The sequence below is a fragment of the Mesoplodon densirostris genome, chromosome 18 (assembly GCF_025265405.1).
Source record: "Mesoplodon densirostris isolate mMesDen1 chromosome 18, mMesDen1 primary haplotype, whole genome shotgun sequence".
Classification (NCBI taxonomy): Eukaryota; Metazoa; Chordata; class Mammalia; order Artiodactyla; family Ziphiidae; genus Mesoplodon; species Mesoplodon densirostris.
The window spans coordinates 27,865,532-27,892,761 of record NC_082678.1 but is presented as its reverse complement, the minus strand read 5'-3'; the positions used below and the strand labels follow the sequence as shown (position 1 = coordinate 27,892,761).

Genomic DNA, 27,230 nt, shown 5'->3' with positions numbered 1-27,230 from the left:
AGCACAGGGAGATCAGTTCGGTGCTTTGTGACCGCCTGGAGGGGTGGGATGGGGAGGGTGGGAGGGAGGGAGGTGCATGAGGGAAGGGATGTGGGAACAGATGTATATGTATGACTGATTCACTTTGTTATAAAGCAGAAACTAATAAAAAAATAAAAATAAAAATAAAAATAAAAATAAAAACAATAAATACTTGGGAAGAAAAAAAAAACTTTGACTCAAGACAAGCTGGACATGGAGGAGTGAGAGAGGGCAAGGGGTAGAGGGAAAGACATGTTTCTGGGTGGGAGCTGGTGTACCATCCCCCGGGCACAGCTCCTGCGCAGAGGCTTGATATGGAGCCCTCACCTCCACCCACCCACAGCAATCAGAGAAGAAAAGGAAATAAAAGGAATCCAAATTGGAAAAGAAGATGTAAAGCTGTCACTGTTTGCAGATGACATGATACTAGACATAGAGAATCCTAAAGATGCTACCAGAAAACTACTAGAGCTAATCAATGTATTTGGTAAAGTAGCAGGATACAAAATTAATGCACAGAAATCTCTGGCATTCCCGTCCACTAATGATGAAGAATCTGAAAGTGAAATCAAGAAAACACTCCCGTTTACCATTGCAACAAAAAGAATAAAATACCTAAGAATAAACCTACCTAAGGAGACAAAAGACCTGTATGCAGAAAATTATAAGACACTGATGAAAGAAATTAAAGATGATACAAATAGATGGAGAGATATACCATGCTCCTGGATTGGAAGAATCGATATCGTGAAAATGACTCTACTACCCAAAGCAATCTACAGGTTCAATGCAATCCCTATCAAACTTCCACTGGCATTTTTCACAGAACTGGAACAAAACATTTCAAACTTTGTTTGGAAAAACAAAAGACTCCGAATAGCCAAAGCAATCTTGAGAACGAAAAACGGAGCTGGAGGAATCAGGCTCCCTGACTTCAGACTACACTACAAAGCTACAGTAATCAAGACAGTGTTTTACTGGCACAAAACCAGAAAGATAGATCAATGGAACAGGATAGAAAGCCCAGAGATAAACCCACGCACATATGGTCAACTGATCTTTGATCAAGGAGGCAGGAATGTACAGTGGAGAAAGGACAGCCTCTTCAATAAGTGGTGCTGGGAAAACTGGACAGGGACATGTAAAAGTATGAGATTAGATCATTCCCTAACACCATACACAAAAATAAGCTCAAAATGGATTAAAGACCTCAATGTAAGGCCAGAAACTATCAAAGTCTTAGAGGAAAACAGAGGCAGAACACTCTATGACATAAATCACAGCAAGATCCTTTTGGACCCACCTCCTAGAGAAATGGAAATAAAAACAAAGATAAACAAATGGGACCTAATGAAACTTCAAAGCTTTTGCACAGCAAAGGAAACCATAAACAAGACCAAAAGACAACCCTCAGAATGGGAGAAAATATTTGCAAATGAAGCAACTGACAAAGGATTAATCTCCAAACTTTAAAAACAGCTCATGCAGCTCAATAGCAAAACAACAAACAACCCAATCCAAAATTGGGCAGAAGACTTAAATAGGCATTTCTCCAAAGAATATATACAGATTGCCAACAAACACATGAAAGAATGCTCAACATCATTAATCATTAGAGAAATGCAAATCAAAACTACAATGAGATATCATCTCACACCAGTCAGAATGGCCATCATCAAGAAATCTAGAAACAATAAATGCTGGAGAGGGTGTGGAGAAAAGGGAACACTCTTGCACTGCTGGTGGGAATGTGAATTGGTACAGCCACTATGGAGAACAGTATGGAGGTTCCTTAAAAGACTAAAAATCGAACTACCATATGACCCAGCAATCCCACCACTAGGCATATACCCTGAGAAAACCATAATTCAAAAAGAGGCATGTACCAGAATGTTCATTGCAGCTCTATTCACAATAGCCCGGAGATGGAAACAACCTAAGTGTCCATCATCGGATGAATGGATAAAGAAGATGTGGCACATATATACAATGGAATATTACTCAGCCATAAAAAGAAACGAAACTGAGCTCTTTGTAATGAGGTGGATAGACCTAGAGTCTGTCATAGAGAGTGAAGTAAGTCAGAAAGAGAAAGACAAATACCGTATGCTAACACATATATATGGAATTTTAAAAAAATGTCATGAAGAACCTAGGGGTAAAACAGGAATAAAGTCACAGACCTACTTGAGAATGGACTTGAGGATATGGGGAGGGGGAAGGGTAAGCTGTGACAAAGCGAAAGAGAGGCATGGACATATATACACTACCAAACGTAAGGTAGATAGATAGTGGGAAGCAGCCGCAGAGCACAGGGAGATCAGTTCGGTGCTTTGTGACCGCCTGGAGGGGTGGGATGGGGAGGGTGGGAGGGAGGGAGATGCATGAGGGAAGGGATGTGGGAACAGATGTATATGTATGACTGATTCACTTTGTTATAAAGCAGAAACTAATAAAAAAATAAAAATTAAATAAAAATTAAAATAAAACAATACATACTTGGGAAGAAAAAAAAAACTTTGACTCAAGACAAGCTGGACATGGAGGAGTGAGAGAGGGCAAGGGGTAGAGGGAAAGACATGTTTCTGGGTGGGAGCTGGTGTACCATCCCCCGGGCACAGCTCCTGCGCAGAGGCCTGATAAGGAGCCCTCACCTCCACCCACCCCCTTCAACCAGAGAACTTCCAACTGCAGCTCCTCAGTAATTGAAGAGCAGGAAAGCTGGTGACTGGAGGGAGGCTGGGGGAGGGGAGGAGGAAGGACCACAGTCCACCGTTAGTCCGTCACTTAAAGGCTGGTGAAATTAATGGGGCAAATGACCCCAGTCAAAGAATTTGGCAAGTCCACGGCTTTCCTGGGTTTCACCCAGCGGCTCTGTTTCCTCGGCTCTCTGGAAAGGAGGGAGAGCACTTGCGAAGAAGCCTCTGGAATGTCAGCTTCTGGGAATCTTGCTGAGGACGGGGCGGGGAGGGAGCGCTTACCGGGAAACACTGGATTACCCTAGCCGCCTTGGGGTGCCTGCGACCGGGGCTGCGGTTTCTGCGGACCTGAGCGGCAGGTGGCATCGGAGAGTCAGACCTGCTTGCGGGCACCAAGACGACACTCGGTCGGGAGACCGGGACAGGCCGCAGAAACGTGAGCAAGTGCCACTCGCAGCCCAGAGGAGAGGAAAGGAAAGCCCCAAGCATGCACCCAGCCCTGGCCCCCACGCCACGGGCTGCGTCCCAGGAGCCGTCGCCACCTCTGAGCAGCCCAGATGGGAAGGGGGTGGGGCGGAGGACGGTTCCCGCGGCGAACTGCTCGCCGAGGGCCCCGGGGCCTCTGCGGGAGCGCCAAGCCGCGCGCCTCTCCGAGCCCTGCGCGGGGCCCTCGGGCGGGAATGCGCGGAGCCGTGACGCGGTGGCGGGTAGGGGGCTGGGTCGCGCGCGGGAGAGGGCGGCAGGAGGGAGCTGGAAGAGAGTTACCGCGTGAGAGAGCGGTTAAGAGCGCGCGGTCTCTTTGGAGATGCCCTGGCCAATGGCAGAAGCGGAAGCTGTTTATATGGGCGGGGCGTCGCCACGGCAGCAGGAGACGCCTTGCGAGCGGCTACTGAGTGCCGGTCCCCGGCCGCTGGCTTTCAGAGAGGCGCCGTCGGGCGTGAGTGGCGACGAGGATTGCTGGCTGGGCCCTCGAGCTGGGAGCAGAGAGCCGCGGTGAGGGTGGGCGGTGGGAGGACTTTCTTTGAGAACCTTCCTTTGGCCCGGGCTGCGCTCTGAGCCAGGTAAGGGACGGGGAGGGCTGCAGGCCGTGGGAAGGGAGGGCGTCAGTACCAGCCCGCTCTCCCATCCGTCCCCGACGGAAGTGGTGGGCCCGGGGACTGACATCAGAGGCGTTTGGGGGACACTCACTTCCCACCCCCTTATAACTCTCTGTATTGTTTCCTTCCTTCCCCTTGATCCCCATCCTAATATCCCTTTTCAAAGATCAGACGACCTCCCCCGCCCCCCGACCCGTCGTACTGCCCTCCTGGACTCTCTCGCCCCATTTCCATTGGTTGTGGACGGAGAGAGGGGGGTTAATTCCCCGCTTTGAGGGAGAAAGGGGTGGCCTCGCATGCCCCTACACTCTTCCCTCGTTTGGCTAATTAAGTCTCCTCTAAAAGATCCAAGAGGAAAAGAGCGAGGCGAACCCCCTGTGGGTCGGACCCCCGGGCACACCTTCTGTTTCCCAGACCTCGGCAGTAAAAGATCCTCCCCAGCTGCAGGAAGGATTTTAGTAAGAGCCTCCCCCCTCGCCCACACTCTCCCCTCGGGGGTGGGGAAAGAGGGCTCAGTTCCCGCTCTGGTCCCCGCAGGCACCACACTCCGTTTGGAGGAGGCTACCCCCGGATCGCGGGATGGAAGCCCGCTTCCGGGAGGCTGCGTAACTGAAGCGGCGGGAGTCAGCGGGCCGGAGAGCTCGGCGGCCACCCTCGGCTCGGCTCGTGGATGTTGACAGCCCCCTCGGAGAGTCCCCGCAGATATGGCGGAGAGCTGGCTACGCGTCTCGGGAGCAGGGGCAGCGGAGGAGGCCGGACCGGAAGGCGGCCTGGAGGAGTCCAACGCCCTGAATGACAGCCTGACCAGCCTGCAGTGGCTGCAGGACTTCTCCTTTCTCAACGCCGAGGTCCCCGCCCTGCCTTCGGCGGACACCGACCCCCACGGCTACCACGAGCTGTCAGGCTCGGCCGAGCCGGGGTCTCCCCTGGCGGCGGACCCCGCCTGCCTGGGGCAGCCGCACACACCCGGCAAGCCCACGTCCTTGTGCACGCCGCGGAGCGCCCCCTCGGGGCTGCAGGCCTCGCCTCCCGACGACGTGGACTACGCCACCAACCCGCACGTGAAGCCGCCCTACTCATATGCCACGCTCATCTGCATGGCCATGCAGGCCAGCAAGGCCACCAAGATCACCCTGTCGGCCATCTACAAGTGGATCACGGACAGTTTCTGTTACTTCCGCCACGCTGATCCCACCTGGCAGGTAGGGAGGCACTCCCTCCCTCCCTCCCCATGCCCGCGCGGACTGGACTCACATCCCAGATCCGCAGGCCAAGTAGGCGCGGTACGGCCAGGGCCCCGAGAGAGGAAGGCCGTCCAGGAAGGACCTCAAGGGAGCCCAGTGCTTGGACTGCTGCCCCTTTGACTTCAGAGACGGAGGAGGGAGGATGTTCAGAGGGCTGTAGGGGTGCCGACCTAGAGGTTCAAGTGGAAAGAACTTGTCACTCATCCGGCAGGCTCAGCCCAAAGACCAGGGCTGAACTATGCGTGGACACAGCCCCCCAGGGTAGGTTGATGGACTGAGGGACACATTTTTGTCCCAAGTCCTGGAATTCCTCGACACTACCCTCCTCAAGGTCAGTTTGTCAGGGCCTGACTGGAGGCAGAGCATCGTTCCTGCCAGGCTCTGCATCCCGCCTGCTTTCAGTTGGCTGGAGGGGCTCTGGGAGGGGAGAGGGGCGTGCTGCAGGGTGTGAAGGCCATCTGTGTCCCAGTGGAAGGGCTCCGGGGCCTTCCGAAAGCTGCCGTGCCAGCCCCCACCCCAAGCCCTCCCTAGTTTCCTGCCTACACTCCTGCCCCTCTTCTCATCAACCTCCCTGGGGGGACAATTACCTCAGCCACGTGCTTTCCACAGGGGCTCTTTCCTCCCACACTGGCTTCATGTTCCAAGTCTCCGGAACCTGGCACAGAGCAGCCAAGGGGCCCAGACCACCATGTAAATCTCCCAGTCTTGCCAGGGGGCACTACTCACCTGCCGGCCCCACCCACCAGGCCCCAGACCCCTGTGCCCCAGCGTGGTTTGGACTGTGCACCCAGGCGTGAACAAGGCAGGATGGTGATTCAGGCTGGGCACACACTGCCCTGAGCCTCTTCGACCATCAGGATCAGGGGCTACTTGGGGACAGAGACCCTGAGGATGCACAGATCCTTCCCTGTGGCACAGGTCACAGGATCAGAGTTCCTGTGATCACAGCTATTCCACGTTTGCTTGGGCCCTGACCCTGGGGCAGGTACCATTTGTAACCTTGGTGAGAAAGCAGAGACCCTCCACCACCCCCCACCCCACCCCAAGCCTGAGAGGCCCCAGGAATGAGCGCTATGCTCTTGGCTGGGTAATAATCAACTGAGGCCTCAGAGCCTGGGGTGGGAGGAGGGGGACATGGTGGGTGAGGGCCCAGGCCAGCAGCCGGCTCTAGAAACAAGGAAAGTCATCAGATCCTCCCACACTTCATCCCCCCCGCCACACACACCCCCTCACACCCACTCACTCATTTCACAAACAGAGAAGGCCAGCCAGTCCCAGGCAGAGGGAGATGGCCGTCCAGGACCTGGGGGAGCCAAGGCCTTTGAGCAGAGGCCGCAAGCAGCGGGGTAAGGGAGGGAGGGCAGGACAGGCTGGCACTGAGAGCCACCCTGCGGCTCAGGGCTCGGATGACTGAGCAGGCAGATATCCTGGCAAAAGGGAACAAAAACCCCCGACAGCACTCCCAGCTCCTGGTGCCCCGTGGCTGGTGTCCCAGAGCCTCCCGCTCGGAGCAGCGCCTCTGTCTCCCCTGCCCCCATCGGAGAGAAGGTGGTGGTGGGACTGGCAGTGGCGCTAGGAGCCCCCCATCACTGACCCCACCCACTCTCCCAGCTGTCTTCCTTCTCTCCTATCTCCCTGTGTCCAGAACTCCATCCGCCACAACCTGTCCCTGAAGAAGGGCTTCATCAAGATGCCCCGGGAGAAGGACGAGCCAGGCAAGGGGGGCTTCTGGCGCATCGACCCCCAGTACGCCGAGCGGCTGCTGAGTGGGGCCTTGAAGAAGCGGCAGCTGCCCCCAGTCCACATCCACCCGGCCTTTGCCCGCCAGGCCGCGCCAGAGCCCAGCGCCGCCCCATGGGCCGGGCCACTGACCGTGAGCACCGAGGCCCAGCAGCTGCTGCGGGAGTTCGAGGAGGCCACTGGGGAGGCGGGCTAGGGTGCAGGCGAGGGCAGGCTGGGGCGTAAGCGTCAACAGCCGCTGCCCAAGCAGGAGGCCAAGGTCCCGTGGCCCTCCAGCCCCCTTCTGCTGACCCCGGAGGAGCAGGGTGAGCTGGAACCCCTCAAGGGCAACTTTGACTGGGAGGCCATCTTGGACGCTGGCACGCTGGATGGGGAGCTGGGCACGCTGGAGACCTCGGAGCTGATCCCGCCGCTGAGCCCTGCCTCCCACGGGGACGTGGACCTCACCATCCATGGCCACCACATCGACTGCCCTGTTACCTGGGGGCCTCCAGTGGAGCAGGCTACCGACAGCCTGGACTTCGATGAGACCTTCCTGGCCACATCCTTCCTGGAGCACCCCTGGGACGAGAGCACCCGTAGCTCCCTGCCCCCCGAGCCCCTCTTTGAGGCCGGGGATGCCACACTGGCCTCTGACCTGCATGACTGGGCCAGCCTGGGCGCCTTCTTGTAAGAAGCCAGGCCCTGCCCCACCTCCAGACAGCACCGAAGTCTGGGCCCAGACTGCCCCCCTCCCCGCCAGTGCAGGCCCATGGACACCCTACCGCCCAGGCAGGGGCTGGGCCAGGTCACCCCACCAGGCCACACGGCCCCCAGCCCAGGCCATCCTCAGATTCTAGTCCAGCAGGCTGAGAATTGGGGCCCAGGACCAAAATTGCTGCCTCCGCTCCCCAGCCCCCCATACACACAGTGTTTCATGGATCCACTTCTTCCCTGCCCCAGAGACACGCTAAGGGCCCTGCACTATGAGAGCTGCGGCTTGGAGGGGCCCTGGCCAAGCTGGAAACATCAGTATGGGGCCCGCCCCGAACACCTTAGCTTCTGAAGCTTCTCTCTCTCCTGCTCTCCTCCCCAGGTCTCTATCCAGAGCAAGTTCCCAGGTACAACACATGCTGATTAGGTGACTGCAAATTAACACCCAAGAGGCCTCTCCCGGCAGTCTGTGAGGAGGAGCTAGGCGGAGGGGGGAAGAGAGAGGAGACAGAAAGGAGGCCGGGGTGCCGGGTGGAGCCAGGAGATTTTCTAAGGCCTCTGGGATCTTCTGGCTTCATCCCTAGAGGTGGGGCAGAGGGTATGTGTCCCTAATCTTTGAGCCCAACTTGAGGCTGAGAGCAGCGGGGAGATGGGGATCTGGGGGTTAGGGGCTGGGGCAGCCAAGCTGCAGAGGGAAAGGGCACAGACAGACTAATGTAGTGGGTGTAGCTATAGCTGAGGCTTAACTGGGAGGGACGCAGTGCTTGCTAGAACCACTGGGACCAGGAATGGGGGGATGGCCCCGTGCCCTTGCTTGCACTCCTGCAGGGGAGTGTCTTGCTCCACCATAAACGCCCTGGCCTGCATCCCACATCCACTCTCCTAACCCGTCGGGCATTTTAACCTTTTTCATAGAAAGTTATTTACAATAAAAACATTTTTAAAAATAAAGTTTTAAAAGGTCTCAAAATGGACCTGCTTGCAACTTTCTCTGGGGAAAAGCATGGGCCAGTTTGGGGGAGGCCACGGCCCAAGGGGGAATGGCTGGGAGGAAGATGGGGGGCACCAAAGGCCTGCAGAGTGTCCCCTGATGCACTCCTCATGATCTCTGGGTGCCCAGAGAGAAAGGGGCTGAGAGGCGGCCCTCGGGGGTCCCCTGCAGCCAGGGCCTCGGCACCTCTATGTGTGCAATGGGGAGACTGTACCCACAGCCCCGAGGAGCAGGCAGCAAAGGAGGCCCAGCCCCCTCCCTGGCCCTGGGGACTCACTCACAAAGGCCGTTCTTGCCCAGGGCTCGGCTCACGTTCCCCACCTCGCCCAAGTTGAGGGCCTGCCCAGACTCACCTGCGGTCCTCGCCTGGGCCTGTCTCCAGCTCCTCCCTCCCTTGGTCCCTTCCTGAAGGGACAGGGTGTGAGGTCAGAGGGCCCCAGCCCCTGGGGCCCCACTTGCCACCCTGGGGTTCATTCACCCCGCCCAGGGCCTTCCCTCCAATGCAGGTTGGGGCTGAGGGAGGCCATCAGGGCAGACGGAAGACGGGGTGCCTAGACCCTACAGCTCCAGCCTGTGAGGAATCAACGTACCAGAGTTCTGATGGGGAAACTGAGGCACAGCAAATATGTGACACTCAGCAGGCACCTTTCAACACCCTCACCCCAGCTTTGCCGGGAACCCATCTCTCCCCCGAGCCCGCACCTGGCCCCGGGAGCACGCCCTTGTGGTGCACAGCCCCTTCCCCCAGCACTCACGTGCACGTGCGCACAGACACACACACACACACACACACACACACACACACAAACGGGCACTGTCCTACACAATCCTGCCCAGCCTCCACGGGCCCCTTTCTCCTGAAGCCCCTTTCTTTCCTTGCACTGGAGGCTGGCTCCAGAACACCCTGGCATTCCCCCGCCAACTTGCTGCTTTCCCTTGCTAATTATTCCAAATATTTCAGAAGGGTGCGCCCACTGCAGGGCCAGCCGGGTTGGGGCCTTACAGAGCTCAGGAGGCAGCCCATCCCCTTCCCACCGCTTGCTGAGGAGGCTGCCCCAACCTCCCTCTGAGACTCCCTTCACCCCCTAAGCAACGACTCCCTCCCTCTCCCCACCACCCTCCGGCCTTCCTCCCCACGCTCCCCAGCACTGGGGGAACATGGGGGCTCCAGCCTCTCCACTGGTCCCCAGGCTCAGCCTCCAGCCCCCGCCAAAAGGGGTACACCCTGGATTGACAGGTGGGGCCGGTCACTGTCCCCCCTCCTCACCCTCTGCCTGGGCCCATGCTGGGGGAAGAGGGGCAAGGTCAGGGGCTGGCAGAACTGCCTGCCAGGTAAGGAAAGGCTGAAGAAGCTTCTGGCTGCCAGGAAGAATCCCCAGGAGCTCCTGGAAATCCCTATGCTTGGCACTAGCGTCTCTGGGGCTGGGACCCAAACACTGGCACTTTTAAGGGTCCATGGATGCTGCCAACGAGCAGCCAAAGCTAAGAGGGGGCTCCGAAGCGGCCAGAACACAGGGCTTCACACACCCTTTCAGCAGGCAGCGTTTGGGGGTTGGCGGTGGAGGGGGCGGGAAGCGTGAGTGGATCCTGTCCCTCCTATTCATCCCTGCCCCGGCCCTTGGCTGGGTGGCTTTTTCAAAAAACGTTCAGTGACTCCGTATTTATTTAGAGATTCAATGTAATCCCAGTCAATATATATTTGGCGCCCTTAACAGTAAGTTGCAGACAGGCTGCCCCATTAGCACTAGATACTTTAGTGTGTGTTTCCTTAGAACAAGGACACGCCTCCATAATCCCAGTACCACCATCACAATCAGGAAATGAACACTGACCTGGTAATCCCATGTAACCGCAGGCCCCCTTCACATCTTGCAGATCACCCCAGTAATGCTCCTCTCCATTCCAGCATCCCAATCCAGGACCCCATGTTGCACTGAGTTGTCCTTTCTCTTTTGCCCTGTGTGGCTTTGAGCCCATGACTCAAGCTCTCTGGGCAGGTTTCGCATTTCCTTTGATCTCCACTTTTGAGGTGAGAAGCCCTTCAGCCACTTCAGCCTCAGGTGTGGTACAGTCCCTTCCCAAAGCAAGAAGCCAGCTTTCTGTCTCCTCACCTTCCACCTCTTCCCTATCCTCCCTCCCCCATGTATCGCCAGCCAGGAAAGGGATGAGGGGCAATGTTCAGGAACTCAGTGTTTGGGGACCCTCGCCGTCTGCCCACGGGACAGGCCACCCCCAGCTCCAGTGACGGCAAGGCCCCCAGGATGGGATTCCATGCTGGCCTGAAGCAAATGCGCCAGGCCTCCTGAAGAGCTGAGCTGAGGGCAGGAAACACTCTTCTCCCCACCTCTGCCCCCCTCAACATACTGGGGACCCAGACTTGAAGAAGGAAGGTCATGTCCATGGTGTCCTCCCAGATCAGCACCGACACCGTCTCCTCCATGTCCGGCTCCTACATCGCCCCTGGCATGGAAGAGGACGGGGAGGCTCTCCCCTGCCCCCGGGCCGCCAGCAGGACGCCCTCAGAAGAAGGAGACGTAAGAGAGGAGCATGGGATCGCCCTCGCCGCTCTGCTCTGCTCTGTACTCGAGTCCCAAGGAGCTCAGTCCAGGGCCTGCCAGGGAGATCGGCAAAGCCCCCCAGTGCTCGGGAGGGGAGCCCTGGAAAACACGGTACCGGGTTGTTGAATCAAAGACTCCCTCAGATGTGATCTTCCATGTGGCACCACTTCTGTCCTGAGGACTTGGTTTGGGTTTGCTGCCAGGCGAGCTGGGTAGGAGAGCCGGTGGCATCTGCACCTTGACTTTTGTTGCTCCTTTGCAGGTGACGCCAGCGGCGTCTGCAGACTGCAACTTTGCGGGCCTCGTCGCCACCGCCGAAGAGCAGGATGCAGAGGTAAGAGCAAGGTGGACGCTGGTGCCCCTCCCCGGTCAGAGGGACTGCCGGCGCTGGCACAGGATGCAAATAGGATGGGGGTTCTTCTGGAAGAAGCCTTCCAAGGTGGTGCACTTGGATCTGTTAGAGGCAGGGTGCAGAGCAGAGGGACTGTCCAGTTAGCAGAGGGTGCTGGTCTCAGCGTGATAGGCGTGGGGTGAGTTCCAGAGGGAAGTCTTCCAGGCCAGACCCTTGAGAGGGCGTTTGTCCTCCAATTCACTTAGTATTTACCTGGCACAGGCATCTCACATCTTCCTGGCACTGGGGGACACAAAGACCGAGTGACATGGCTTTTGCCTGCCCACACCCCCAATCCACCCATCCCATCCATTCCGGAGCTCCATCTGATGGAGGAATCAGAGTTATAACTCAGCGTGAGAAGTGCTCTGACGGAGGTGTGCCTGAAGTATATGGAATGCCCAGCTCCCAGTGGGGACTCTACAACTTTCTCTTGAGCCAGATGTTCTCAAAGGAGTATCTGGATGGGATTGGGGATCCTAAAGGGTTTCTGAAAGTTTTATGATCTCACGGTTTGCTTTTTCATTTGACAACTTTGATTTCCACCTGAGAGAAACAGTGTGAGCTAAACTATTACCAAGGCTATTCCTGACAGTCCCAGGGTCCCTCTGTAAGGTGCCTCATACCTGGTCCCTCTGGAACGTGCCTCAGACCTGGTCCCTACGGGCCGATCCTGCCTCGCCAAGCAAAATCTGCCTCTGCTGGGCCTCCCAGCCATCTCACACGGACAGGAAATGTATGGATACCATGAGGGTGATTAGTTCTGTCTTCTGACAATCAGTAGACTCATTTCACTGCTTTATGGACTCACAGTGCCTTCCTTCTGTCCTAGGGAAATGATGTTCTAGAAGAAGAGGACGGATCACCCACACAAGAAGATGGTAAAAGACCTGGTCTTTTGCTCCCTTTTATTATATTTCTTTCCCGGGTATTCTCTGAAGGGTACAGAAAGGGGCACTGGTGTGACTTGGTGGCACTGCTCAAGGGTGTGGCTTTGGGGAAAGGTCGTCTTCTTGATGGAATATCAAAGCAAGCAGGGTATCTGAGGACCTCAGCAGCCTTCCTGGCTCTTTCTGGGCCTCTGAGCCAAGGCTGCAGTAGATACATGGAGTTCTCCACCTACGTTGAGTAGATCCTGAAGCTTCTTGGGCAACTGCCATCACCTTCCTTCCTGCTTCAGCTTCTCAGCTGAGTCTCACAGAACTGCTCTAGCAGCCCCAAAGTTCGGCTGCAGCAGGAGAACAGCTTCCTCCCCTTGGGGGAACCGACTGTTAGGCAGTAGGTTTTCCTGCTTTAGTGAAGAAAACGGCTGATGTTACAGTAGCAGAAGGATCACAGCCCTGGCGGCACAGCAAAGGTGAGGTGAAGAGACGTTAGCAGCTCAGCGTACACTAGTGTTTGTAGGCTATTGGCACGAGTCTCTTTACCATCGTTCAGGCCTCAAGTAGATATTTTTTTTAATTGGAAGAGTTGGTTTACAATGTTGTGTTAGTTTCTGCTGTACAGCAACGTGAATCAATTATACATATACATATATCCACTCTTTTTTTAGATTCTTTGCCCATATAGGCCATTACAGGGTACTGAGTAGAGTCCCCTGTGCTCTACAGCAGGTCCTTATTAGGTATCTATTTTATATATAGTAGTGTGTATATGTCAATCCCAATCTCCCAATTTCTCCCTCCCCTCCCTTGCCCCCCGCCATAACCATAAGTTTGTTTTCTACACCTGTGACTCTATTTCTGTTTTGGAAATAAGGTCAATCATATCTTCAGTCGGAAGAATTTGGTTTCTACTAAGCCGAGAAGCGAAGGAACGACCTACATATAGAGCAAGGAAGTGGGGGTGGGGAGGTAACCTGGGAATCCCACCTGGGAGTGTAGGACCAGGCGTCCCAGGAACCGGTGTCTCTTCCCTCTGCTCCTCTGAGGTGCCTCCACAGAAGGGCAACCTCCAGAGCAAACCTGGATCCCAGCCTGGATGCAGATGTCACACTAGTCACCTCTGCTTTGGCCATGGCAGTTGCTTGGGGGGCGGTGTGGTGTGCAGGGGTGCGCATGCGCACATGACCACTCTCTCCTGGCCAAGTAGTGCCGGAGGAGGGGTGGTCGCCCAGGCTGTGCCTCTGCCGCACGCACACGCCAACCAAGCCGGGGTTGGGCGCTACCTCCCCTCGGTTGATGTCTTCAGGGCACAAGGCTCCGAGATCTCCATTGTGATTGCCGTCCCCAGTAGAATATTTGCTTCTAAAAGGCACAGGGCAGTACGTGGTTTCCGCCTGACATTCCATATGTGGTTTCCACCTGACATGCCGTACGCAGTAGATGTATGTTTCTTCCTCTCCCTTTCACCAAGGAAGAAAAACCGAGTGGGGTGCTTGAAAAAATAACATCTAAAACTGTCCCCTTCCCATCTTACACGACTGTAGGTTTCTGGTCAGCCCCTTAAAACATCCTCAGAATAGCAAATTAAGTCTCAAAGAAAATAAATCGTAATTTTGTGAACAATACGATTCTTTGATTTGAGGTGCAAAATTACGGGACCAAAGAGCTTTAATTGCCATTTTATGTATTAGTCATTTCGCAGAGCCTTGTGGTCATAAACACACCCCACGTGCACCGACAGACACAGGCCGGAGTCCGGGGTCACTTCCCCCGTGGCTCTCCTAGCTCTTCCAGCCTGGCTTAGCTCTACTGTGGGCCCGGGTCTGCGTGTCCGAATCCCACAGACCTCCCCAGGGTCTGATTTCCCAGGAACGAAGGCTGGAAAGGGGCCAGTTAAGGAAACAGAGCAGAACAGAGTGAGAACGCAATCGTACCCACACAGTTTCCTTTATTGTCCACTCTACCCACTTAATTATTGTTTTCAATTTTAATTATTTATTTTTTTTAGCATATGATTTGATGTTTTTTGTCTCCATCCTTAAGATTTTTATTTTAAGGACAGCAAAGCAGAGAAAAACACAGCCAGGTCCTCTCTAACTGCCTTAACTCCGTTACAGGCCAGAGGACATTCGCATTTCTAGGTATGGAGTGTGACAATAACAATGACTTTGACATCGCCAGCATGAAAGCACTGGACAATAAGCTGTGCTCTGCGGTCTGCTTACCCGGTGAGTGGCAGTCTGCTGAACATGAACTTGGTGGGAGACGTTCCCCTGCTCGCACCCCTGCTCTCACCCTGGGACACCCATCTCCTGCCCTGCAGTTCCTGCAAGAAGGCATGGGCTTTGCTAAGGTGCTGGGAGCCAGTTGCTGAAAGGAAGTGAGGCGGCCTCGGGTGAGTCCTTGGGCAAAGAGCGACTCTGCTCTAAGCGAAACTATTTGGGCATGGAGAAAGGCACAAAAATACCTCCAAAGCCTTCCAATTTGACCTGACCGCGTCCTCTCCATCATGATCTTGCAGATCCCATGGCAGGGGGCCTGGTCTTGTTTCCATCAACAGGCAGTTTAAGGCAGACACGGCGTCTGTGATAAGGTCTTGGAAAGAGAGCCTGAGCCCTTGAAAAGGGAACCTGTAGCCCCTCAGAGGAGAGTGGTTAGTTAGGATCAGAGAGGAATTTCAAAGGCTGCATTTTATAGACTAGCTCTGTGACCCAGTGAGCCCTGGGCGACCACCAGTTGCCTTGTGCTCCCTAGATTTGGATCCCAAAGGAACGATCAGGGGTCGAGGGTGACTCTTCTCCCTGGAGCCCTAACTGTAAATTCAATCAGGGCCATCAACGTGCCCCTTATTCCTTCTCATGACACTAAACTGAATCCGGGATGAGTTCTCAGGAGGAGCCCACCTGTCAGTCACACTCTGGGCACTGATGTCCCCCTGCTCCATGCTCACCAAGGGCTTCACCAACCATGGCTCTAAAGCCACGTCTTGCCCGGTGGACTAGGTCGAAATTGCCCCTTCTGGGTTCACGGCAGAGACTGCCTTCATGTTGCATGGTTTGTAATCTCTTAAACATGCCCTGGACATGTTTAAGCTTCAGGACAGCCACGTCCCATCGTGGGTCCAGTGCTTTACTCCCTTGGCAACGTGGCTACAGGTGCTGGAGGGACACAAACTCCTGTGGTTGCCACTCTCCATCAGCTTGCAAAAGACCCAGGTCCTCACCCCTCTGGCCCCATGCAGGCTTGTGGGGGAGGAAGCCGTAATCCCCAGAGACACCTCCCACGGCCTTCCCAGGGGCTCGCCAGCCTTTCCACTTAGGGTTGACCCAGCCAGGCCTGGGCCAGAGCGGCTGAGGTCCAGGGTACACTTCACTTCCTGCCTTCCCACTCTTTACCTGGCTTCTGTCTGTCCATTGGTTTCTCATGTCTTTTTGCCAAATGTACGTCTGTCTGTCCAGTTTGTTTATTTTGAAACTCATTTAGGTTATCCAGACTTCGTGTGAAAGTTCATGTTCACCCACACCCAACCCCAAGCTTGCTGGGCACGCGCACATCCGAGGGGCCCTCGCTGAGGCTTCCATTCCTAACTGGCAAGAGCCTGTATTTAATATGCTGAAATTTTCCAGGAAAAAAAAATATTTGTGAGACTAGATTAATCCCTGTTCCACAAAAGCGGGGATGCTTCTGTGGCAAAGGTTACAGGCAGGATTTGTTTTGGTCACTAGTTGGGGAAGATGCCATCTCTGCCCTCACTCCGCCCTGAGTCTGGGGCAGCGGTGCCGGCCAGCCGCTCACTGGGCTTCAAGAGAGGAATCTAGGCTCCTGCCTCCCCGCAGTGGCCGCCCACCAACCCCCGAGTTTGGCAGAGAGAGCTCCTGGGAATTGTTTCAGCCACCCATGCTGTTGGAAACTGACCCCAGGCCTTGTGCTTCCTCCTCTCCCTAACTCCTTCGGGCCAACCTGCTGGTGGATGTTTATTCCACTCTGGGATGGCGGCAGGGGAGCGACACCTGGAAGGAAAACAATGCCTGGGCTTCTTTACAGTGATCTCGGGAGCCAGCCATTCTCAGATTAAACTGGCTTCACCGTTCAGGCCAGACATGAAACCGAATGACAGTGGCGGGAGAGGGAGTTGAGGGTCGCATCGTAGCCTCACCCCGAGGTCTCAAGGGCTCTTATGGGAGAAGGAAAGTGCATCTGCTCTCTTGGTAAAATGTTTCTCGGGTTCTGCTGTTAGCGTCACACTGGTAATAAAGAGCTGGGGAACTCTCTGGAAGCATCTGTCGGGTTAATGTCAGGTTAATGACAGGAGCATCCACTGTGGTAGTTCCCGTGGAATCAACAGACCTCACCACGCTCAGCTGTAAGTTCAAAGTTCCATCCTATGACTGAGGTGCCTCAGGCTGGCTTGGCCGTCAGGACAGCTTCTCAGGCACTCGGTCTCCCTCTGCACGCTGTTTCCCTCCCCACACGGATGCCACTCCCCTCACGGAGGGCCCACAAGGAGGAAGCCCGGGGAGCATCCCATGGTCCACCCTCCCCAGGCCCAAAGGTGCTCTGCCAGGAGCCCCAGCTGGTGGCAAGTATGGCTCAGGTCCCCATCCTCGCTGCTCTCATCACCCTTGTGGGAGTGATGCTGAGAAAGCACCTGTGTCATTCCAGCACCTCTTCCCCTAAGAAGCCTCTGGGTTTTCTTTGGCCCCAAGACCAATGCGGTGCCGCGGGGGGGGGGGGGGGGGCGATGGTATGTTCTGAGATTGTTCTGCAAGGTTCACAAAGGGAGGAACTCTGAGTTGACCATTGTAGGTGGTGAGCCGATTAGAATCACGAGGCCGTGCTAGGTAGACGGGCCTCCAAGGAATCTGATGGAGTATCACACAGGCGGCAGGATAGTGGCCAGGGGACCAGTGACAATTCTGTGAAAAGGCTCTGGGGCGTGTGATGGGAAAAAGCAAAGAAAATTTGAGTTTATTAGTGGAAATACAAATGTTTTTGTTTTGTTTTGTTTTGTTTTGTTTTTTGTGGTACGTGGGCCTCTCACTGTTGTGGCCTCTCCCGTAGCAGAGCACAGGCTCCGGACGCACCGGCTCACCGGCCACGGCTCATGGGCCAAGCCGCTCCGTGGCATGTGGGATCTTCCCGGACCGGGGCACGAACCCATGTCCCCTGCATGGGCAGGCGGACTCTCAACCAAGGGTAATCTGTGAAAAGGCGAAAGAGAGGCATGGACATATATACACTACCAAACGTAAGGTAGATAGATAGTGGGAAGCAGCCGCAGAGCACAGGGAGATCAGCTCGGTGCTTTGTGACCGCCTGGAGGGGTGGGATGGGGAGGGTGGGAGGGAGGGAGATGCATGAGGGAAGGGGTGTGGGAACAGATGTATATGTATGACTGATTCACTTTGTTATAAAGCAGAAACTAATAAAAAAATAAAAATAAAAATAAAAACAATAAATACTTGGGAAGAAAAAAAAACTTTGACTCAAGACAAGCTGGACATGGAGGAGTGAGAGAGGGCAAGGGGTAGAGGGAAAGACATGTTTCTGGGTGGGGGCTGGTGTACCATCCCCCGGGCACAGCTCCTGCGCAGAGGCTTGATATGCAGCCCTCACCTCCACCCACCCACAGCAATCAGAGAAGAAAAGGAAATAAAAGGAATCCAAATTGGAAAAGAAGATGTAAAGCTGTCACTGTTTGCAGATGACATGATACTAGACATAGAGAATCCTAAAGATGCTACCAGAAAACTACTAGAGCTAATCAATGTATTTGGTAAAGTAGCAGGATACAAAATTAATGCACAGAAATCTCTGGCATTCCCGTACACTAATGATGAAGAATCTGAAAGTGAAATCAAGAAAACACTCCCGTTTACCATTGCAACAAAAAGAATAAAATACCTAAGAATAAACCTACCTAAGGAGACAAAAGACCTGTATGCAGAAAATTATAAGACACTGATGAAAGAAATTAAAGATGATACAAATAGATGGAGAGATATACCATGCTCCTGGATTGGAAGAATCGATATCGTGAAAATGACTCTACTACCCAAAGCAATCTACAGGTTCAATGCAATCCCTATCAAACTTCCACTGGCATTTTTCACAGAACTGGAACAAAACATTTCAAACTTTGTTTGGAAAAACAAAAGACTCCGAATAGCCAAAGCAATCTTGAGAACGAAAAACGGAGCTGGAGGAATCAGGCTCCCTGACTTCAGACTACACTACAAAGCTACAGTAATCAAGACAGTGTTTTACTGGCACAAAACCAGAAAGATAGATCAATGGAACAGGATAGAAAGCCCAGAGATAAACCCACGCACATATGGTCAACTGATCTTTGATCAAGGAGGCAGGAATGTACAGTGGAGAAAGGACAGCCTCTTCAATAAGTGGTGCTGGGAAAACTGGACAGGGACATGTAAAAGTATGAGATTAGATCATTCCCTAACACCATACACAAAAATAAGCTCAAAATGGATTAAAGACCTCAATGTAAGGCCAGAAACTATCAAAGTCTTAGAGGAAAACATAGGCAGAACACTCTATGACATAAATCACAGCAAGATCCTTTTGGACCCACCTCCTAGAGAAATGGAAATAAAAACAAAGATAAACAAATGGGACCTAATGAAACTTCAAAGCCCTTGCACAGCAAAGGAAACCATAAACAAGACCAAAAGACAACCCTCAGAATGGGAGAAAATATTTGCAAATGAAGCAACTGACAAAGGATTAATCTCCAAAATTTAAGAACAGCTCATGCAGCTCAATAGCAAAACAACAAACAACCCAATCCAAAATTGGGCAGAAGACTTAAATAGGCATTTCTCCAAAGAAGATATACAGACTGCCAACAAACACATGAAAGAATGCTCAACATCATTAATCATTAGAGAAATGCAAATCAAAACTACAATGAGATATCATCTCACACCAGTCAGAATGGCCATCATCAAGAAATCTAGAAACAATAAATGCTGGAGAGGGTGTGGAGAAAAGGGAACACTCTTGCACTGCTGGTGGGAATGTGAATTGGTACAGCCACTATGGAGAACAGTATGGAGGTTCCTTAAAAGACTAAAAATCCAACTACCATATGACCCAGCAATCCCACCACTAGGCATATACCCTGAGAAAACCATAATTCAAAAAGAGGCATGTACCAGAATGTTCATTGCAGCTCTATTCACAATAGCCCGGAGATGGAAACAACCTAAGTGTCCATCATCGGATGAATGGATAAAGAAGATGTGGCACATATATACAATGGAATATTACTCAGCCATAAAAAGAAACGAAACTGAGCTCTTTGTAATGAGGTGGATAGACCTAGAGTCTGTCATACAGAGTGAAGTAAGTCAGAAAGAGAAAGACAAATACCGTATGCTAACACATATATATGGAATTTTAAAAAAATGTCATGAAGAACCTAGGGGTAAAACAGGAATAAAGTCACAGACCTACTTGAGAATGGACTTGAGGATATGGGGAGGGGGAAGGGTAAGCTGTGACAAAGCGAAAGAGAGGCATGGACATATATACACTACCAAACGTAAGGTAGATAGATAGTGGGAAGCAGCCGCAGAGCACAGGGAGATCAGCTCGGTGCTTTGTGACCGCCTGGAGGGGTGGGATGGGGAGGGTGGGAGGGAGGGAGGTGCATGAGGGAAGGGATGTGGGAACAGATGTATATGTATGACTGATTCACTTTGTTATAAAGCAGAAACTAATTAAAAAAATAAAAATTAAATAAAAATTAAAATAAAACAATACATACTTGGGAAGAAAAAAAAAACTTTGACTCAAGACAAGCTGGACATGGAGGAGTGAGAGAGGGCAAGGGGTAGAGGGAAAGACATGTTTCTGGGTGGGAGCTGGTGTACCATCCCCCGGGCACAGCTCCTGCGCAGAGGCCTGATAAGGAGCCCTCACCTCCACCCACCCCCTTCAACCAGAGAACTTCCAACTGCAGCTCCTCAGTAATTGAAGAGCAGGAAAGCTGGTGACTGGAGGGAGGCTGGGGGAGGGGAGGAGGAAGGACCACAGTCCACCGTTAGTCCGTCACTTAAAGGCTGGTGAAATTAATGGGGCAAATGACCCCAGTCAAAGAATTTGGCAAGTCCACGGCTTTCCTGGGTTTCACCCAGCGGCTCTGTTTCCTCGGCTATCTGGAAAGGAGGGAGAGCACTTGCGAAGAAGCCTCTGGAATGTCAGCTTCTGGGAATCTTGCTGAGGACGGGGCGGGGAGGGAGCGCTTACCGGGAAACACTGGATTACCCTAGCCGCCTTGGGGTGCCTGCGACCGGGGCTGCGGTTTCTGCGGACCTGAGCGGCAGGTGGCATCGGAGAGTCAGACCTGCTTGCGGGCCCCAAGACGACACTCGGTCGGGAGACCGGGACAGGCCGCAGAAACGTGAGCAAGTGCCACTCGCAGCCCAGAGGAGAGGAAAGGAAAGCCCCAAGCATGCACCCAGCCCTGGCCCCCGCGCCACGGGCTGCGTCCCAGGAGCCGTCGCCACCTCTGAGCAGCCCAGATGGGAAGGGGGTGGGGCGGAGGACGGTTCCCGCGGCGAACTGCTCGCCGAGGGCCCCGGGGCCTCTGCGGGAGCGCCAAGCCGCGCGCCTCTCCGAGCCCTGCGCGGGGCCCTCGGGCGGGAATGCGCGGAGCCGGGACGCGGTGGCGGGTAGGGGGCTGGGTCGCGCGCGGGAGAGGGCGGCAGGAGGGAGCTGGAAGAGAGTTACCGCGTGAGAGAGCGGTTAAGAGCGCGCGGTCTCTTTGGAGATGCCCTGGCCAATGGCAGAAGCGGAAGCTGTTTATATGGGCGGGGCGTCGCCACGGCAGCAGGAGACGCCTTGCGAGCGGCTACTGAGTGCCGGTCCCCGGCCGCTGGCTTTCAGAGAGGCGCCGTCGGGCGTGAGTGGCGACGAGGATTGCTGGCTGGGCCCTCGAGCTGGGAGCAGAGAGCCGCGGTGAGGGTGGGCGGTGGGAGGAATTTCTTTGAGAACCTTCCTTTGGCCCGGGCTGCGCTCTGAGCCAGGTAAGGGACGGGGAGGGCTGCAGGCTGTGGGAAGGGAGGGCGTCAGTACCAGCCTGCTCTCCCATCCGTCCCCGACGGAAGTGGTGGGCCCGGGGACTGACATCAGAGGCGTTTGGGGGACACTCACTTCCCACCCCCTTATAACTCTCTGTATTGTTTCCTTCCTTCCCCTTGATCCCCATCCTAATATCCCTTTTCAAAGATCAGACGACCTCCCCCGCCCCCCGACCCGTCGTACTGCCCTCCTGGACTCTCTCGCCCCATTTCCATTGGTTGTGGACGGAGAGAGGGGGGTTAATTCCCCGCTTTGAGGGAGAAAGGGGTGGCCTCGCATGCCCCTACACTCTTCCCTCGTTTGGCTAATTAAGTCTCCTCTAAAAGATCCAAGAGGAAAAGAGCGAGGCGAACCCCCTGTGGGTCGGACCCCCGGGCACACCTTCTGTTTCCCAGACCTCGGCAGTAAAAGATCCTCCCCAGCTGCAGGAAGGATTTTAGTAAGAGCCTCCCCCCTCGCCCACACTCTCCCCTCGTGGGTGGGGAAAGAGGGCTCAGTTCCCGCTCTGGTCCCCGCAGGCACCACACTCCGTTTGGAGGAGGCTACCCCCGGATCGCGGGATGGAAGCCCGCTTCCGGGAGGCTGCGTAACTGAAGCCGCGGGAGTCAGCGGGCCGGAGAGCTCGGCGGCCACCCTCGGCTCGGCTCGTGGATGTTGACAGCCCCCTCGGAGAGTCCCCGCAGATATGGCGGAGAGCTGGCTACGCGTCTCGGGAGCAGGGGCAGCGGAGGAGGCCGGACCGGAAGGCGGCCTGGAGGAGTCCAACGCCCTGAATGACAGCCTGACCAGCCTGCAGTGGCTGCAGGACTTCTCCTTTCTCAACGCCGAGGTCCCCGCCCTGCCTTCGGCGGACACCGACCCCCACGGCTACCACGAGCTGTCAGGCTCGGCCGAGCCGGGGTCTCCCCTGGCGGCGGACCCCGCCTGCCTGGGGCAGCCGCACACACCCGGCAAGCCCACGTCCTTGTGCACGCCGCGGAGCGCCCCCTCGGGGCTGCAGGCCTCGCCTCCCGACGACGTGGACTACGCCACCAACCCGCACGTGAAGCCGCCCTACTCGTATGCCACGCTCATCTGCATGGCCATGCAGGCCAGCAAGGCCACCAAGATCACCCTGTCGGCCATCTACAAGTGGATCACGGACAGTTTCTGTTACTTCCGCCACGCTGATCCCACCTGGCAGGTAGGGAGGCACTCCCTCCCTCCCTCCCCATGCCCGCGCGGACTGGACTCACATCCCAGATCCGCAGGCCAAGTAGGCGCGGTACGGCCAGGGCCCCGAGAGAGGAAGGCCGTCCAGGAAGGACCTCAAGGGAGCCCAGTGCTTGGACTGCTGCCCCTTTGACTTCAGAGACCGAGGAGGGAGGATGTTCAGAGGGCTGTAGGGGTGCCGACCTAGAGGTTCAAGTGGAAAGAACTTGTCACTCATCCGGCAGGCTCAGCCCAAAGACCAGGGCTGAACTATGCGTGGACACAGCCCCCCAGGGTAGGTTGATGGACTGAGGGACACATTTTTGTCCCAAGTCCTGGAATTCCTCGACACTACCCTCCTCAAGGTCAGTTTGTCAGGGCCTGACTGGAGGCAGAGCATCGTTCCTGCCAGGCTCTGCATCCCGCCTGCTTTCAGTTGGCTGGAGGGGCTCTGGGAGGGGAGAGGGGCGTGCTGCAGGGTGTGAAGGCCATCTGTGTCCCAGTGGAAGGGCTCCGGGGCCTTCCGAAAGCTGCCGTGCCAGCCCCCACCCCAAGCCCTCCCTAGTTTCCTGCCTACACTCCTCCCCCTCTTCTCATCAACCTCCCTGGGGGGACAATTACCTCAGCCACGTGCTTTCCACAGGGGCTCTTTCCTCCCACACTGGCTTCATGTTCCAAGTCTCCGGAACCTGGCACAGAGCAGCCAAGGGGCCCAGACCACCATGTAAACCTCCCAGTCTTGCCAGGGGGCACTACTCACCTGCCGGCCCCACCCACCAGGCCCCAGACCCCTGTGCCCCAGCGTGGTTTGGACTGTGCACCCAGGCGTGAACAAGGCAGGATGGTGATTCAGGCTGGGCACACACTGCCCTGAGCCTCTTCGACCATCAGGATCAGGGGCTACTTGGGGACAGAGACCCTGAGGATGCACAGATCCTTCCCTGTGGCACAGGTCACAGGATCAGAGTTCCTGTGATCACAGCTATTCCACGTTTGCTTGGGCCCTGACCCTGGAGCAGGTACCATTTGTAACCTTGGTGAGAAAGCAGAGACCCTCCACCACCCCCCACCCCACCCCAAGCCTGAGAGGCCCCAGGAATGAGCGCTATGCTCTTGGCTGGGTAATAATCAACTGAGACCTCAGAGCCTGGGGTAGGAGGAGGGGGACATGGTGGGTGAGGGCCCAGGCCAGCAGCCGGCTCTAGAAACAAGGAAAGTCATCAGATCCTCCCACACTTCATCCCCCCCCCGCCACACACACCCCCTCACACCCACTCACTCATTTCACAAACAGAGAAGGCCAGCCAGGCCCAGGCAGAGGGAGGTGGCCGTCCAGGACCTGGGGGAGCCAAGGCCTTTGACCAGAGGCCGCAAGCAGCGGGGTAAGGGAGGGAGGGCAGGACAGGCTGGCACTGAGAGCCACCCTGCGGCTCAGGGCTCGGATGACTGAGCAGGCAGATATCCTGGCAAAAGGGAACAAAAGCCCCCGACAACACTCCCAGCTCCTGGTGCCCCGTGGCTGGTGTCCCAGAGCCTCCCGCTCGGAGCAGCGCCTCTGTCTCCCCTGCCCCCATCGGAGAGAAGGTGGTGGTGGGACTGGCAGTGGCGCTAGGAGCCCCCCATCACTGACCCCACCCACTCTCCCAGCTGTCTTCCTTCTCTCCTATCTCCCTGTGTCCAGAACTCCATCCGCCACAACCTGTCCCTGAAGAAGGGCTTCATCAAGATGCCCCGGGAGAAGGACGAGCCAGGCAAGGGGGGCTTCTGGCGCATCGACCCCCAGTACGCCGAGCGGCTGCTGAGTGGGGCCTTGAAGAAGCGGCGGCTGCCCCCAGTCCACATCCACCCGGCCTTTGCCCGCCAGGCCGCGCCAGAGCCCAGCGCCGCCCCATGGGCCGGGTCACTGACCGTGAGCACCGAGGCCCAGCAGCTGCTGCGGGAGTTCGAGGAGGCCACTGGGGAGGCGGGCTGGGGTGAAGGCGAGGGCAGGCTGGGGCGTAAGCGTCAACAGCCGCTGCCCAAGCAGGAGGCCAAGGTCCCGCGGCCCTCCAGCCCCCTGCTGCTGACCCCGGAGGAGCAGGGTGAGCTGGAACCCCTCAAGGGCAACTTTGACTGGGAGGCCATCTTGGACGCTGGCACGCTGGACGGGGAGCTGGGCACGCTGGAGACCTCGGAGCTGATCCCGCCGCTGAGCCCTGCCTCCCACGGGGACGTGGACCTCACCATCCATGGCCACCACATCGACTGCCCTGTTACCTGGGGGCCTCCAGTGGAGCAGGCTACCGACAGCCTGGACTTCGATGAGACCTTCCTGGCCACATCCTTCCTGGAGCACCCCTGGGACGAGAGCACCCGTAGCTCCCTGCCCCCCGAGCCCCTCTTTGAGGCCGGGGATGCCACACTGGCCTCTGACCTGCATGACTGGGCCAGCCTGGGCGCCTTCTTGTAAGAAGCCAGGCCCTGCCCCACCTCCAGACAGCACCGAAGTCTGGGCCCAGACTGCCCCCCTCCCCGCCAGTGCAGGCCCATGGACACCCTACCGCCCAGGCAGGGGCTGGGCCAGGTCACCCCACCAGGCCACACGGCCCCCAGCCCAGGCCATCCTCAGATTCTAGTCCAGCAGGCTGAGAATTGGGGCCCAGGACCAAAATTGCTGCCTCCGCTCCCCAGCCCCCCATACACACAGTGTTTCATGGATCCACTTCCGCCCTGCCCCAGAGACACGCTAAGGGCCCTGCACTATGAGAGCTGCGGCTTGGAGGGGCCCTGGCCAAGCTGGAAACATCAGTACGGGGCCCGCCCCGAACACCTTAGCTTCTGAAGCTTCTCTCTCTCCTGCTCTCCTCCCCAGGTCTCTATCCAGAGCAAGTTCCCAGGTACAACACATGCTGATTAGGTGACTGCAAATTAACACCCAAGAGGCCTCTCCCGGCAGTCTGTGAGGAGGAGCTAGGCGGAGGGGGGAAGAGAGAGGAGACAGAAAGGAGGCCGGGGTGCCGGGTGGAACCAGGAGATTTTCTAAGGCCTCTGGGATCTTCTGGCTTCATCCCTAGAGGTGGGGCAGAGGGTATGTGTCCCTAATCTTTGAGCCCAACTTGAGGCTGAGAGCAGCGGGGAGATGGGGATCTGGGGGTTAGGGGCTGGGGCAGCCAAGCTGCAGAGGGAAAGGGGACAGACAGACTAATGTAGTGAGTGTAGCTATAGCTGAGGCTTAACTGGGAGGGACGCAGTGCTTGCTAGAACCACTGGGACCAGGAATGGGGGGATGGCCCCGTGCCCTTGCTTGCACTCCTGCAGGGGAGTGTCTTGCTCCACCATAAACGCCCTGGCCTGCATCCCACATCCACTCTCCTAACCCGTCGGGCATTTTAACCTTTTTCATAGAAAGTTATTTACAATAAAAACATTTTTAAAAATAAAGTTTTAAAAAGTCTCAAAATGGACCTGCTTGCAACTTTCTCTGGGGAAAAGCATGGGCCAGTTTTGGGGAGGCCACGGCCCAAGGAGGAATGGCTGGGAGGAAGATGGGGGGCACCAAAGGCCTGCAGAGTGTCCCCTGATGCACTCCTCATGATCTCTGGGTGCCCAGAGAGAAAGGGGGTGAGAGGCGGCCCTCGGGGGTCCCCTGCAGCCAGGGCCTCGGCACCTCTATATGTGCAATGGGGAGACTGTACCCACAGCCCCGAGGAGCAGGCGGCAAAGGAGGCCCAGCCCCCTCCCTGGCCCTGGGGACTCCCTCACAAAGGCCGTTCTTGCCTAGGGCTCGGCTCACGTTCCCCACCTCGCCCAAGTTGAGGGCCTGCCCAGACTCACCTGCAGTCCTCGCCTGGGCCTGTCTCCAGCTCCTCCCTCCCTTGGTCCCTTCCTGAAGGGACAGGGTGTGAGGTCAGAGGGCCCCAGCCCCTGGGGCCCCACTTGCCACCCTGGGGTTCATTCACCCCGCCCAGGGCCTTCCCTCCAATGCAGGTTGGGGCTGAGGGAGGCCATCAGGGCAGACGGAAGACAGGGTGCCTAGACCCTACAGCTCCAGCCTGTGCGGAATCAACGTACCAGAGTTCTGATGGGGAAACTGAGGCACAGCAAATATGTGACACTCAGCAGGCACCTTTCAACCCCCTCACCCCAGCTTTGCCGGGAACCCATCTCTCCCCCGAGCCCGCACCTGGCCCCGCCAGCACGTCCTTGTGGTGCACAGCCCCTTCCCCCAGCACTCACGTGCACGTGCGCACAGACACACACACACACACACACACACACACAAACGGGCACTGTCCTACACAATCCTGCCCAGCCTCCACGGGCCCCTTTCTCCTGAAGCCCCTTTCTTTCCTTGCACTGGAGGCTGGCTCCAGAACACCCTGGCATTCCCCCGCCAACTTGCTGCTTTCCCTTGCTAATTATTCCAAATATTTCAGAAGGGTGCGCCCACTGCAGGGCCAGCCGGGTTGGGGCCTTACAGAGCTCAGGAGGCAGCCCATCCCCTTCCCACCGCTTGCTGAGGAGGCTGCCCCAACCTCCCTCTGAGACTCCCTTCACCCCCTAAGCAACGACTCCCTCCCTCTCCCCACCACCCTCTGGCCTTCCTCCCCACGCTCCCCAGCACTGGGGGAACATGG

At 56.0% G+C, this 27,230-nt stretch overlaps 1 protein-coding gene across 1 annotated transcript; it reads left to right on the top strand.

The window, feature by feature from the left end:
• Nucleotides 1-22,108: 22,108 nt before the first annotated feature.
• LOC132478870 (forkhead box protein J1-like) lies at nucleotides 22,109-25,063 on the top strand. Its single transcript, XM_060082321.1, has 2 exons — nucleotides 22,109-22,606; nucleotides 24,296-25,063. Exons 1-2 carry the CDS (start codon nucleotides 22,109-22,111, stop codon nucleotides 25,061-25,063), a joined length of 1,266 nt encoding a protein of 421 aa, XP_059938304.1.
• Nucleotides 25,064-27,230: the final 2,167 nt, after the last annotated feature.